A 13,522-nucleotide genomic window follows, 5' to 3' on the forward strand; every position below is an offset into this window, starting at 1 on the left:
ATGATTTGATTTCTCATTAGGAAGCAATCTCAAACCTTACGAAGGTGCCTTCTCTTTCCGGCATAACCTTAGAATGGCTATGTGGGTGCTCACCTTTGTATTAGACCATGTATTATAATTAGTTGCTTGTTGTTGATGTTGTAAGATCTCATAACTTGCTTCTAGTGTTTAAATGAAAATCATAGAGGACAAATAATTAGTTATAAACCCAATGAGGTCACAAATTTTACTCATTTTTAAAAATAAATTTGAGGCTTTTCAATTAAATTGTCATGATTCCGAAGAGTTATGTTTGTGTAAAATTTCCACGAAAAGAATTTTATCATTTTGATTGTTTTTAAAAATCGTCCATGTTTATGTATCATTAAAATTGTTAGGATGTACGATTTCATGTTAAAAAACAGAATACAGTACATGATTAATTTATGTCATCATGCTTGGCTAAAAAGAATTTTTAACCTTATTAAAATCTAATATCACAAAATAAATACTCCAATCAAATATAGTAAATTAGTCTCAACCAACCATTTTATTTTAAAAAGAGTTATAATGACATTAGTGTTAGATTAAACAAATTTATAATGTGCTTAATATCTAATAAAAAAAAGTAAGATTAAAGCTGAATTATTTTCATCCAATTATTCGATCTGTAAAAAATATCCTAATGATATTAATGTTTTATTAATATTTTTTAGCTTAAGATTATATGACAAAATACATAGATTAATTAATGAATTGTTTTTATTAAATTATACTTAATTAACAAAATGATCCTAATAACATTAGTGTTTCATTACCACTAATATCATATTTATGCGGGGTAATTACATATTTCATACAAAATATTTTGCCTTTGTTACAATTTAGTACAAAAAGTATTAAGTTTACATATTTCGTACAAAAAATACATTCCGTCGAGTCCCTACTAACACCGTTACTTCCAATTACATTATACATACAAAAAGTTTCATCAATGTTTCAAATGCGTACAAACAATTTTAAATTAAACTTTTCATTAATTATTTCAAACACAATTATTTTTATTACTCACAAAAATGAAAAACACATGCAAAAAAAATTACCATTCTTCACCATCAAATTAGTGAATTGCATTTTATTATCAAAGCTTTCTAAATAACAATGGAGAATACAACTAAAAGATACTATTGAATCTTTTTTGTAAAAATTAAATATTGACTTATTGACTACCGAAAGCTCAAAATTAACCATTTTATAAAAATGAAATATGGACTTATTTTATATTGTGTTCTATAAAGAATATAATAAAAAAAATAGAGTTTATTGAGAGATATAATTCTTTTAAGCTACGATTAATTGCTGGAAGAATTAATATTGATGGTTATTTTTTTATAGTGATTAATTGTAATAAATTTCTAACTATTCTTTTATTATTATGATAAATTAGATAAATTATAAACTAACTAACAGTGTTTAAAATGTTTAACGGATATATTAACTTAAAATATTAATATAACTTTTTTAATGAAATATATAAACTTAATACTTTTTATAATAAATTAAAACAAAGACAAATCCTTTTGTATCAAACATGTAATTACCCCTATTTATGCACTTCAATTAAAAATTAGTCCTAATTTTCATTGATAAAACCTCTTAATCTTAGCTCGAATCCGATCGATCTGAAACGGAGCTATTGAACTAGGGTTTGATTAACGCCGCCGCGGAGGCAGTAAGCTCGGAGACTGAAATCAATGGCGGCGGCGCTGCGGATTCTTCGAGCCAAATACACTTCGGCGGTAACCGTAGGCCACCGCTTTACGCGGCTTCTCACCATTCAACACGATTCTTCTTTATCTTACGACTCATCAGCCGAAATCCCTCTGCTACAGAAGCTTCTTAAAGCACCGCTTTCAACGATCAAATCAACACTCGATTCTGAGTTCAGCTCCGACGCGGCCGAGTTCCCCTGCGCCGCTCTGCTTTCTTCTCTCAACACATCCGCTCCGCAGAAAGCTTATTTGGTAATTTCACATTCTCGATTGCAATTCATTTACCCCTATATGCATAGCGATTGAAACTGAGATGTTTCGTTAATTTAGGTTAATTGTTTGAGTAATTTGATTGTTTGCATTAAAATTCTTATTAGTATTAATTACTGTTTGCAATCTGCCATATACAAATGTTGTTCCATCTTGTTTGATTGTTCCGTGACTCAAATATTGCGTTTTTTTGCAGTAAATTTGATTTATGCTGCATAACTATACTCCAAATTTATGACTGATGCAATTTTCTTGGCCTGCTATAGCCAGATTATCGAATGGAAACTAGAGAAGTTGAGAAACGATGATGCAAAAGATGTCACTAGTTATGCTCGATTGATATCGTTGTGCGGGAGCATCAAAAACCTCCATTTAGCACTGCTTGTGTTTTCATCAATGGAGGAACAAGGAATTATTCCAGCTTCTCCAGTTTTTAATGCCCTAATATCAACAAGCTTATCCTCGGGTAATTTGATCACAGCATTGAGCTTATTTGAGATAATGGAGGGCTCGGAGAGCTACAAACCTGATGAAGACACCTACAACGCCTTCATCTCTGCGTATGCAAGCATGGGAAACAAGACTGCAGCGGAGGATTGGTTCAAGGCTAAGATGGAGGCTGGATTTCCTGCTGATGCTCAGGCATATGGTTCCCTCGTGCATTGCTGCATCAAACTGAGGGCTTATGAGGATGCTCGGAGATATTTTGAGGAGATGATGTTTGAAGGTATATTGCCTGATGAATCATCGGTTGTTCAAGACGTGCTGCTGATGTTCTGTCGGCAGAGAAACTCGCAAAGGGTGAAGGAGGTTTTGAAGTTTGTCAGGTGGCGGATTGATTTGAATGTGTGTAAGAAGGTTGTGGATTTGTATCGGGAGCTAGGGTTGGCAGGAGATCTGGAAGAGCTATTGGTGGCCTTGTCAGAGTCGGGCCAGAGTTCAGAAGCTCGTTCTGTGGTTCACTGCGCGTTGATGAGAATGTATGCGGATAGGGATAGATTGGATGATGTTGAGTACTGTGTGGGCCGAATGCTGAAGGATGGCGTCTCGTTTAGCTGTGATGAGGATGTTGAGAAGGTGATATGTTGCTATTTCAGGAGGGAAGCTTATGATAGGCTCGACATGTTCTTGGAACGTGTGAAACAGCATTCGTATAAGCTCACGAAAACAGCTTATGATCTGCTGGGAGCTGGCTACCGGCGTGCGGGCCTGTTGGAGAAAACGAACGACGTGGTGAATGAGATGAAACGCACCGGTTTTCTCTAGATTTTTTACTCGATTCTTAGATGAAACCGTTGCTTATTGCAGTTTTGGGATCGTTTGTGTTGATGGAGCAGAAACTACAAATTTGGATTGGATAAACATGAGTAAATAGGAACTATATATGTATGACTGCTTCAGTTACATTTCCACATATTCTCTAGCATCGGAGATGGGTATGGAGTTACCCATTCTCGTCTACCTCGTGTGCGCCCATCAACGACCTAGCCTCTAACTCGTCTGCAGTCGGGTTCGAGCCGGACCCTGCCTTGTCTGCAGGCATGCAAGACTTGAACCAGTCCATCCAGGGAAGGGCTTCTTCCTGCTGCTCGACCCACGAGAGAAAGCAGCTGTCGAGCAAGCAAAAGATGTTGACGTAGAGGAGTTGATACTCGACAGGCACAAATCTGAAGTTGGCAATCTGGACGAACGGCCACATGGTCCCCTCGAGGATGACGGCCGGGATGAAGTCGCGCCTCAGTTCCTCCTTCACTTGGGAGACAGATTTCCCGGACATGAACCCCATGTAGGTGAAGAAGAGGAGCAAGTCCATCGGCCCAAAGATCGTCACGTCCAGAGCCACTTTCATCGCGATGAAACAGAACGATCTCGGGTGTAGCTTCAGGCGCAGCGTGATGAAGCTGTCCAGCCAACCATACCTGTGTTCCGATGACCAAAATTACAACTAGAATCGATGACCAAAATTACCTGCGATGGGACGAGAGTGTACGGACCAGAGGTGGCCGACGGGGCCCACAAATCCGATACCAAACAAACTCGTCTTAGCAACTCGCTTCCAATTAATGTGGAAACGCTCCTTTTCTTCATTCTGCAAATATTCATTTCAAAGGTAAAACCTATCTGAAATGTTGAGGAGATTAAATGTAAAAATGCATGAATTTCTCCATCTTTTATTAAATGAAAACCCAACTTTCTATATTACGACAAGTCAAGAAATCAAACTCAATCTCATAAAATACAAATAATTACATATTTAAAATAGAAGAAAATGACAAACATTGCGTTTTTTGGAGGTAGTATGAGTTATTGTTTGAGCAGCCATATCTCCAATGCCCCATATGATGCCTGAGCTCACCATCTGCAACGCAATTTTTAATCCAAAACTGAATACAATAAAACTTTTTTATTCTTTTCTTTTTTCGTTTTGAGAGAGAGATCACCTCGGTTCTAAATGGGTACTTTGATAAATAATACTGGTACCAATTCCAAAGCTTCGACATGGTAGATTGTGATGAACATGCAGAGATTTTTGCAATTCTTTCATTGATCACAAAGATTTTCTGAATCAATCCCTAGATTGTTTCCTCGAGAAAATAGTTTTTATGTATAGATATAGTATATGGATGAAACGGTTATATATTCATCTATGCTCAGTATTTTGTGTCATCCATCAATTCTATACTTCATTTTCAATTCAACATAAATACTAATGGCATGTTAATTTAAGAAATTAAACTATATGGATTCTCTTTAATCATACCTTTTATTTTATAAATCATTCATTCCACCTTTTTCTGTATTTAAGAATGGGGAAACATATCACTCTTATAAAACCCAGTAAATGCAAATTAAAGTACTAATTTCTCCAGACTTAAAAAACAAGTAAATTGAAAAAAATGGAGTGTATATAATCAAGAAAATGCCATGAGATAAATTACATCAATAACCTATGCTACATAGACTACTTCACTACTACATTATCATCAGTTTGCAGCATACAATGACAAAACCACCCTCATCAATCGTGCTACCTGATTCTTGAGCTAAGGGCATCATAGTAAACCAGTGGCGAGTTTCATCTTCAAAAAAAGAAGCCCTATTTCTCGTCAGTTGGTGTGGGAACACTACTGAGCAGCCAGATTAGAACCACACCAATGAGAGCGCCCGAGAGATGGGCAATATGGTTTACGTTCTGCATCGCGTACCCACCTCCTCGGAAGCTTCCACCTATTCTCGCCGAAGCTTGGGCTGCTTCCATCACCTGATATATGTGTTACCAACATCAGCCACAAACTTGCCAAATGTTTCAATGATGTCCCAACATTTCAAATCTCAATTTCATATTCCGGCACCTGAAAACCTCTGATGTGGAAATACATGCTTAGATACTTACTTTCCATGTATGCTCACAACAGTAAAGCGACGTGTGAGATTTCAAGAGCCTTAAATATCACATATGGGACATAATTGTGGAGATGTTGAAAATTTGGGTTGTAAAAGTTAGCAAATTATTGAGAAACGGCCAAGTAAAATGTAGTAGCTAATTATCACCACATATGATTTCATCGAGGTGAAGCAAGAAACTGTATCAAGACACTCTACACGATTAGAAAGTTTAGGAGCTAACTAAAGCCACATTAGTTTGGTTGTATAAGTCACAGTCTCGTAGATACAAACCTTTTCTACCACGAATTGCCCCAGTATAAGAACTTCAAGGATCTTCCTCCAGTCCCACGACATCTGCAGCACATGTACAGGAGTTTCAGCAGCTCGGTAAAAAAATATACGCCATCTAATCACCCAAGAAAGCCTCATGATCATCATACCTTCACGAGGACACTAATAGCAAAGAGTCCAAATACAGCACCAGATGCCCCGATGGAAACAGCATTTCGTGGAAGAACTAACCATGAAACAAGGTTCGCCCCTGCACCCGTCAAGATATAGGAGAGCCACAAAGCAAAGTTTCCCTCTTCTTCTTCAACGAGCTTTCCTGGATCACGAATTTACAAGCCATCCGTTAGCACTAGCCATGTCCTCAAAACTTTTTTTAAAGGAAAGTGGCGCAAAAGGTCTCACCAAAAATGTACAAGAAAAACAGATTGCTCGATAGATGGCTCCTGCAAGCCAAAACACTTGCTGAGTATAATCTCAAATTCCACATGTAAAAACACGAGAGAATGAGCAGCCTTACCAGTTGAAATGACAGAACGTAGACGTTATAAACTGGTGCCAAGCAGGCTGATTATGATAAAGATACAGTTCCTTAATCAACGGAACCTAAAAATCAAAGCAAATTCCTAGTTAGCTTCATTACAAGAACTATCTAACACCGGTTCATAAAGAATCAAAACCAATATTGCAAGAGTTCTTCTATACGGCAAATGAGACTGTTGACATCCTATTATTTTTACAACTCTACATTTTACAGACTGGGGTAGAGTACATAACACAATAGCCACCTATTTAGTACTCCAAGATAGCAAAATTCACAAGAATGGAATTATACAAAACCTGGAAGACGTGATCAGCCACATATATCCCAATATTGATCAGTAGAATCCAGAATATGCCATTGACACGCTTCTCGCCCTTCCTTTTCTCTTCGGGCTTCCCAAGTTCCAGCTGTGATATAATGTCTAAGTAAAACATCATCAAACTGAATTACAAATCATACAAAAATCAAATTCCTAAATCATGATCAGTTACAAGCTTATTCTAACTAGATAAACCTTTAATCTGAAACCTGAAAATAATTTTCAGGAAAACAGCAAACTTAGGGCTTCACCAGCTATGGCATAATTTCTAAGTGAAACATCACCAAATTGAACTACACAACCCTAATTCATTGTCAATTACAAGTTCATCCTAAAAACTAGATAAATCTCAATTCTATGGCAACAATAAATCAGAAATTCATGCAATACAAGTTCATGTAAACAATATAAGTAATAACTGACCTGAATTGTCCTTCGCTCTGTAGAGCAACAATCGAGAAATCGGCTTCTTCCACAGTCCAAAGGTAAGTCGACTAACTTCAGGAAGAGGGCGCAGACCGCCGTGGAATTTGGGCAGTGTGATAAACTGCTTCTGCTGAAGCTGAAGCTGAAGATTGAGCTGAATCATTGCTCTATAAGAATCCAATTTGAAGTTGGAGAGCTCCAATTCGAAGAAGATCACATCCACATCGATGAAATCCCAAGTAGCGCAAACACAATAGTCGAAGGCCATGTTTGGTAAGGGTGATAACTCATCTAGGGATGGAAATTCATGAACAAAAATGACATGAATTTCCATCCCTAGATAAGTTATCACCCCTGCCAAACATGCCAGAAATGTATGATTATTTTGCTGCCAATTCGTCTGTGTGAGAAACGGTAACATTATTTCCATTGAAAAAAACTCCACTATTTTGGTATTTTTCTTTGGGAAAATAGTATAATTTATAATTTAATGATTATAGTACTAATAAATTAGTGCTAAATAGTAGATTAAAGAGTATTGCTAGAAAATTGTTTTTTTTTAATATTTCTAAATATTTTGTATTTCTTCAAGAATAAATCATTACTTTTATAGGGAAATAGTAACAAATTAAAAATCACCCCCACTTGTAAAAATTTTACGTGCATCGAACCATACAACGATACGGCCCATTTTTGCTGATTCATTAATACTAGCCCAGTCCAAAAATGAAATTAATTATCTAAAAGTTTAATTAAATTAATGCAACTGAACACAAAATGAAATTCATAAAGATAATTATATAAAAAAGCTATATGGAGCTGGTTTTGCGATTGCGCCATTTCTCACGCCTAGCGTCACTACAAATAGTTTTTAAATTGATTTATATTTTAAAAATATAAATCAATTCGAATAAACGTTCCTTTAATATATAGTAATAATTAAAAGCATGATTTATTAAAATAGAGGTTGAATAAAACTAAATATTGTCTTTTTAAATACAACCCATAAATCTTTTTTAGACCTTTTGTAAAGTCCTGGTTCAAATTCCTTTAGGATGAAAATTCTCACCATTCGTCAAATAGCCTAACTCTAAGTTGTCAATTTAAAAATTAAAATAATTGAATAAGCTGTTTTATTTAACCTAGAGTGTAAGTCCAACGGCCTTTTTATGTAAACGAAAAATGTTCATATCCAAAAATGGGATCATGTAAGTCTAACGGGACAAGACTTAAATAATATGGAAAAGCATTATTTATGCAATTCTACCATAATACTTAATTAATAATAATGACGAAAGAAACGTATGTGTGGCCTTTTATTGCTTGTTGATACAAAATCAATTTGGGGCCGGTTGGAGATATAAAATGCGTCCAAGTAGTAAAATGTAATATAAATAATACGAATATATATAAAATAATTAAAATGTAGGTTTGACACTCAAAATATGATTGTATCAATTGCAAATTCAAAGGTTTTAAAGTACTAATTTATATTTCGACTTTAGATATATTATCTCGTGCAGTAAAATTTGTATGACATACTATTATGATTCGAACATAATTAAACATTAACAAAATCACAATCTTGATATGAGTAAATTAAAGCTCAAGCCAATAAATGACTTATCATAAATATCCAAAGATCCAAACCACAAAAAGACATGTAATCAGCAGCTCCTATCATTTAATGAATTAATCATTATAGTATTATTTTTAATTTATTTGACCAAAAAATACCCATCACAAATGTATTTCTAATAAGTGGTGAACCTAAGTTATTCTTATAAGTGAGATGGTTGTGATTTCAAAAGAATAACACCAATAATAACAATACATAAGAAGACAAAATATATAGACTAATTCAACATCAATTAGTAATAAATAGGTAGTGATTTTTCAATGTCATTTTCAAATAAATTCAATACCAATACGACTGATAAGTCGTTTGTTTATTTCCCAAAAAGTTACTCCTGGATATGATTTTAGAATCTCTCTCACAAAATCACAAGCAATTTTTTTTATTTGTTGTTTTAAATAATAATATTTGAGGTAGACATATCTTGTTTGATTGCTCTCATTTGAGTCGGGTTGGTCCAAAACGTGTGTACAGAAAAAATTTGCTACAATTTCAGCAGTAGATTTCTTTTTCCAATTATTGAACTTATAAAAATATCACGTGGAGAAAAAATAATGTCCCAATATTGTTTCCAAAGGATGTTTGATACTCGGAAATTCGAAGCTCACTATCACTTCAAAATTCGAAAGGTGGACAATATTGGATTTAATTTCATAAATTGACATAATGTTAAATCATTAATATAGGCAAATTGGTAGGTCATACTTTATCGGATTCCTCTCATAGGTTATCTTTTTTTCTTCAAGGATGAACTAAAAAATTAATATTCCAAAATTTTGAGTATACATTATTTTATTTGAGTGTGTAATTATCAGGAGTGAGGTTTTAACATTGTCTTGGCACAATTTTAGTACTGTTAATTAATTATAAGCAAATCATATAACATCAAATAACAAAGCATTCGTCTTATAATCGGTCTAATTATTGATAAGAATACTATGATAAGAAAAATCAAGCAATCACAAATCTTGATCAATAAAGTAACCAAATCACCTCTTAACTATAAAATAAAGTGAAACCGACATAGTTAATGGCAAACACCAAATTATGTATATAAAGGCGTCAGTCTATAAAGACAAGCTTGTGTATAATTATCATTATTTTTATTTAAAATTAATTCATAATGAAATTACTACACGAACAATCAATACCAAAAGTAAGTAAAAATCTAACGAAAAAGTGGGTAGATTCATGAATTTTGAAAAAAAAAATAGAAAGAGACTAGATGGTTACTTTAAACCATGCACACTTTAGAAAAATGATTGTATTTTTTTGTGTCTAATGAAGAAACACATTTTTCATTCCATGAGATTTTAATATAATAAAACTATTACTATAACATTACACAATCATAAAAGTCGATTTCATACCACCTAATCTACCAAAACGAAGCAATCATAAGTTGATAAGATTCAATGAAGTTGATACGTTTGGGCAATAATATGATTTATAATTTAGAAAAATATACAGTAGTAATGTTTCATTACATTTATTGGTCTTTATATGTCATTGGTTTAGCCGTTTAGGTATTTCTTGTTAGAAAATATTAATTAAACGTCCTTTCGTTTTAATAATTTTATTGAAATTTATGAATACCTACTCAAAAAAAGTCTGACTAGTCAACGTTTGATTAAAAAATCTCATTTCAATAGTGTAGTTAGTGAGATTGGTTTATTGGATTATTGGATTGATTAATAAGTCTGACATAACACACCCATGAAAAGCAATTGATAGCTCAACAAAAAAATGCACGTTTTGTATGTGTAAATTTGTTTTACTTGTTTCTTGTACGTATTTTTCATAAAATGAAAATGTTTACACTTCGAATTATTGCTTCGATTCATGTATCAAGCAATGGAAAAAATGCACTATGCAATATCGGTCGAGCTACTTTTACAGTTTGGAACATTTTTTAAACGAAAATACCCTTGAACCAATGAAGGGCATTTCAGTTAATTTACCCTCTCTTCTTCATTAAAATATTTAATTTATATCTCTAATTCTTCTTTCTCCTTTTCTCTTCATCTAAAGTAACAATATAAATAGAAATAAATGAATCTGTAACTAATTTAAAACCCTTCTAAGATTGTCTAAAATACCCTTCATGAGTTTGAGGGTATTTTCGTTTAAATAAAGTTTGAAACGGTGGAAAGTAGCTCGAACGGTATTATATTGAAGTTAATGGACCTTTGAAGATATTTTTAAATGTTACGAAATACCTTGGCAAAATTTGCGGAAATAAAAAGGTTTCCTCTGAAGTAATAAGTACATACTATAACAATTATAAATTCCAGCGAATTAACAAATTATAAATGGTTAAGGTCAACTTTGGAATAAAAAAGGACAAATTGTAGAAATATAAAAAAATGGTGGGACTATACTCTACATATATACGTTATTCTTATTCTGTTTTACATATTTGTTCTCATATGACAGATAGTATATAGGTTTGAAATTATAAAATATTAAAAAAAAAAGGAATCTTATTTTTGTGAGAATTGGTAATTTATTGTGATCTTACTATTTTTTTAATCTATCGGTTAATATTAGGATATTTATCAACTCATGTATAAGAGTTTTAAATCTACCGATCAGGCTTCCATAATAAAAACCAATATTTCCAAAGTATTATTTCGTACTATTAAATAAAAACGTTGATTAATATATTAGGACTTGAAGTCTGCGTTGGCCACCTGATTGTAACTTAAACATCAAATTTACATCTTCCAATTGATTGTTATAACTTAAATTAAAAGTTTATTCGCCTTGACTAAAATTGGTAATTTTATTATTCTGACTTTATTTATCTAAAATCCACCTAATATCTGACGTGTTAGGTATACACATTTGCCAACTTGTTTTATTTCCATTTGATTTTTTTCCTGTTTTTATTTTGATTGAGGCTCGAGCATTTTTTGTGATAAAAAGTTTGCTCATTGTTGACGTCGGCTACAATTAATCCATGACAACATTTTATTTATTTTGATGGTTTTATTCAATACTACTAAAACAAGAATTAAGTCCATCAAATTTCCAATACACGAAAATTTTAAAGTTTAATTGATTTATTTTTGTTCAATTTAATTTTATTAATAAATAAATATAGGAGTAACATTTGATTAGGCATCTTTATGATAGAAACTATAGATGATAATTATTTAAAACATGAATTTTTAATTAGTTCACAAAAATTTTCAAACAACATACGTCATTTTATACTTAAATAAGATAATTAAAAAAAGTAAAACTTACTAATTAATATTTCATATTTAGATCTTATATAAATGACTAAAATTTAACTAAATTTCATAATTTAAATGACTATTATCCCTGAAAATAAAATCTCCGTATTAATATACTCCTACACAATGTGTGATAATAAAAAATTCGAACTATTAAAGCTTTATTACTTAAACATATATTTATTGATACAATATTATGATATATGATATCGAATTATGAATAGCCAATAATGAGAATATTCAATAATCTGTCTACTAGAAATGAACGGACACGTCATAATATGGTAATATTAAGGAATATTTTGCGAGCATCAATTTTCCCAAGTTTGAATCGAATCAACTTTTATATACCAATGATAGTAAACAAATTGACAAGTGTATAATTATTGATACATACATAAAGTAAGTGACCTTTTATTGTCCACGTCACCTGTTATGCTTATCTATTTGTAGAATAATTTGGCTAATGGAAATAAGTTAAATTCAGTACAAAATGGTACTTTGAATTTGAATACTATTGTCTTGTTAAGTTACCAAAGAATATTCTTGAAATATATGGATATTGATTTTACTATCGAATATTCTGATATTCATATTTTTTTGTGGTAAAGCTGAAATTAACAAATTTCAACTAATTTGTTAGCAAAAACGTATAACTATATGATTACATGAAAGAATTTTGTCAAATATTATCAAAATTCACCTTTCACGACAAATTGTGTGAAATTGAAATTCAAGATAGATAGTTTGAAATGAATCAGTAACGCATAATATAAAGCCAAATTTAATCGACATCATACATTGGAAATAGGAATACGTATATATATTGCGTCTTATTAATCTACACTTTTATGCACTAGTATTATTTCGTTTTATTTTTCTTCACTTAATATAAATATAATCAACTAATCAACATTTGTTATTGATTACAACTTCTAGATATATAGTACTACTATTTTATTGAGATTTTTAAAATTTGTTATTTACTTAAAAGTAATAATTACTTACTAATCGATGTGATACCAATACACTTGGTATGATAAAAATGATTATGAAATAGACAATCACGTGATAATTTATGATACCTCCACCTTCATTTGTGATTTTTGTTTGAACATTGGCTTTTGGCACGTAACAACGATGTGGTGCTTATCATGTTTTGATAGGGAATCTTTTTTTTTATAATATGATGACTTGGGTTCATCTGAATCTAATTGCATTGACTTTGACCGGCACTATAGTAGTAGTATCACCTAATAATTGCCCAGTCCAAACTTAAATTTGGGTTACAATTTACAATTGAATTAACTCATATACACACATCATATTCGGATAGAGGAGTTTAAGTGTTTATCACACATTTTATTTCTATGGGTAACGGAACTGAAACAATATTTAATCCTTACTTAATTGATGTATATAAAGTGTAATTATCTGAAATTGAAGAGTCGGGACTTAGGAGGGGCTAAACCTATAGAAATAAACAAATAAAAAATTGCTACAAATAATTGGTTTGAGAAAGAAAGAAGAAAATATGAAACGAGGAATAGAAAGTACACTAAAAGTAAAAGATTTTTTTTTTGCATTAGATTTAATGTATTGTATTAAGTTTAAAATATGCTAAGATTTTGTTGCTATGATTAGTTATGTGGTTTACTA

General features: G+C 32.1%; 3 protein-coding genes across 5 annotated transcripts; 1 reads left to right on the plus strand and 2 right to left on the minus strand.

The window, feature by feature from the left end:
• The first annotated feature begins 1,617 nt into the window (after positions 1-1,617).
• Positions 1,618-4,229, plus strand: LOC125216399 (pentatricopeptide repeat-containing protein At2g48000-like). 2 transcript variants are annotated; one of them, XM_089066828.1, is made up of 3 exons: positions 1,621-1,778; positions 1,872-2,003; positions 2,292-4,229. In XM_089066828.1, the coding sequence occupies exons 1-3, from the start codon at positions 1,734-1,736 to the stop codon at positions 3,285-3,287; spliced, it is 1,173 nt and encodes a 390-aa protein (XP_088922954.1). In that variant the 5' UTR covers positions 1,621-1,733; the 3' UTR covers positions 3,288-4,229. The 2 variants fall into 2 exon arrangements, with proteins under 2 accessions (XP_047974057.1, XP_088922954.1); XM_048118100.2 differs by having other exon boundaries at positions 1,618-2,003.
• Positions 3,466-4,652, minus strand: LOC125216400 (protein sym1-like). Its single transcript, XM_089066829.1, has 4 exons — positions 4,463-4,652; positions 4,300-4,380; positions 4,016-4,110; positions 3,466-3,940 (listed from the first exon to the last, which is right to left on the minus strand). Exons 1-4 carry the CDS (start codon positions 4,520-4,522, stop codon positions 3,466-3,468), a joined length of 711 nt encoding a protein of 236 aa, XP_088922955.1. The 5' UTR covers positions 4,523-4,652.
• A 257-nt stretch (positions 4,653-4,909) lies between these two features.
• On the minus strand, positions 4,910-7,271 carry LOC125211904 (Rhomboid-related intramembrane serine protease family protein). 2 transcript variants are annotated; one of them, XM_048111866.2, is made up of 7 exons: positions 6,983-7,269; positions 6,537-6,661; positions 6,217-6,302; positions 6,102-6,142; positions 5,849-6,015; positions 5,700-5,762; positions 4,910-5,283 (listed from the first exon to the last, which is right to left on the minus strand). In XM_048111866.2, the coding sequence occupies exons 1-7, from the start codon at positions 7,251-7,253 to the stop codon at positions 5,119-5,121; spliced, it is 918 nt and encodes a 305-aa protein (XP_047967823.2). In that variant the 5' UTR covers positions 7,254-7,269; the 3' UTR covers positions 4,910-5,118. The 2 variants fall into 2 exon arrangements, with proteins under 2 accessions (XP_047967823.2, XP_047967824.2); XM_048111867.2 differs by having other exon boundaries at positions 5,268-5,384; positions 6,983-7,271.
• Positions 7,272-13,522: the final 6,251 nt, after the last annotated feature.

This window comes from Salvia hispanica, chromosome 3 (assembly GCF_029641045.1).
Source record: "Salvia hispanica isolate PSC_SH4W2 chromosome 3, Shi_PSC_v1, whole genome shotgun sequence".
In the NCBI taxonomy this organism is placed as follows: Eukaryota; Viridiplantae; Streptophyta; class Magnoliopsida; order Lamiales; family Lamiaceae; genus Salvia; species Salvia hispanica.

What these genes read in the sequence shown, in the direction of transcription:
- LOC125216399 (XM_048118100.2), top strand. Translation starts at nt 1,734, where the DNA reads ATGGCGGCGGCGCTGCGGATTCTTCGAGCCAAATACACTTCGGCGGTA. An exon ending in CTCCGCAGAAAGCTTATTTG is followed by an intron (nt 2,004 to 2,291) that starts GTAATTTCACAT and finishes TGCTATAGCCAG; the next exon opens with ATTATCGAATGGAAACTAGA.
- LOC125216400 (XM_089066829.1), bottom strand. Translation starts at nt 4,522, where the DNA reads ATGTCGAAGCTTTGGAATTGGTACCAGTATTATTTATCAAAGTACCCA. An exon ending in AGTACCCATTTAGAACCGAG is followed by an intron (nt 4,381 to 4,462) that starts GTGATCTCTCTC and finishes ATTGCGTTGCAG; the next exon opens with ATGGTGAGCTCAGGCATCAT. An exon ending in CTACCTCCAAAAAACGCAAT is followed by an intron (nt 4,111 to 4,299) that starts GTTTGTCATTTT and finishes GAATATTTGCAG; the next exon opens with AATGAAGAAAAGGAGCGTTT.
- LOC125211904 (XM_048111866.2), bottom strand. Translation starts at nt 7,253, where the DNA reads ATGGCCTTCGACTATTGTGTTTGCGCTACTTGGGATTTCATCGATGTG. An exon ending in CAGAGCGAAGGACAATTCAG is followed by an intron (nt 6,662 to 6,982) that starts GTCAGTTATTAC and finishes TGTTTTACTTAG; the next exon opens with ACATTATATCACAGCTGGAA. An exon ending in TGGCTGATCACGTCTTCCAG is followed by an intron (nt 6,303 to 6,536) that starts GTTTTGTATAAT and finishes TTTGATTTTTAG; the next exon opens with GTTCCGTTGATTAAGGAACT.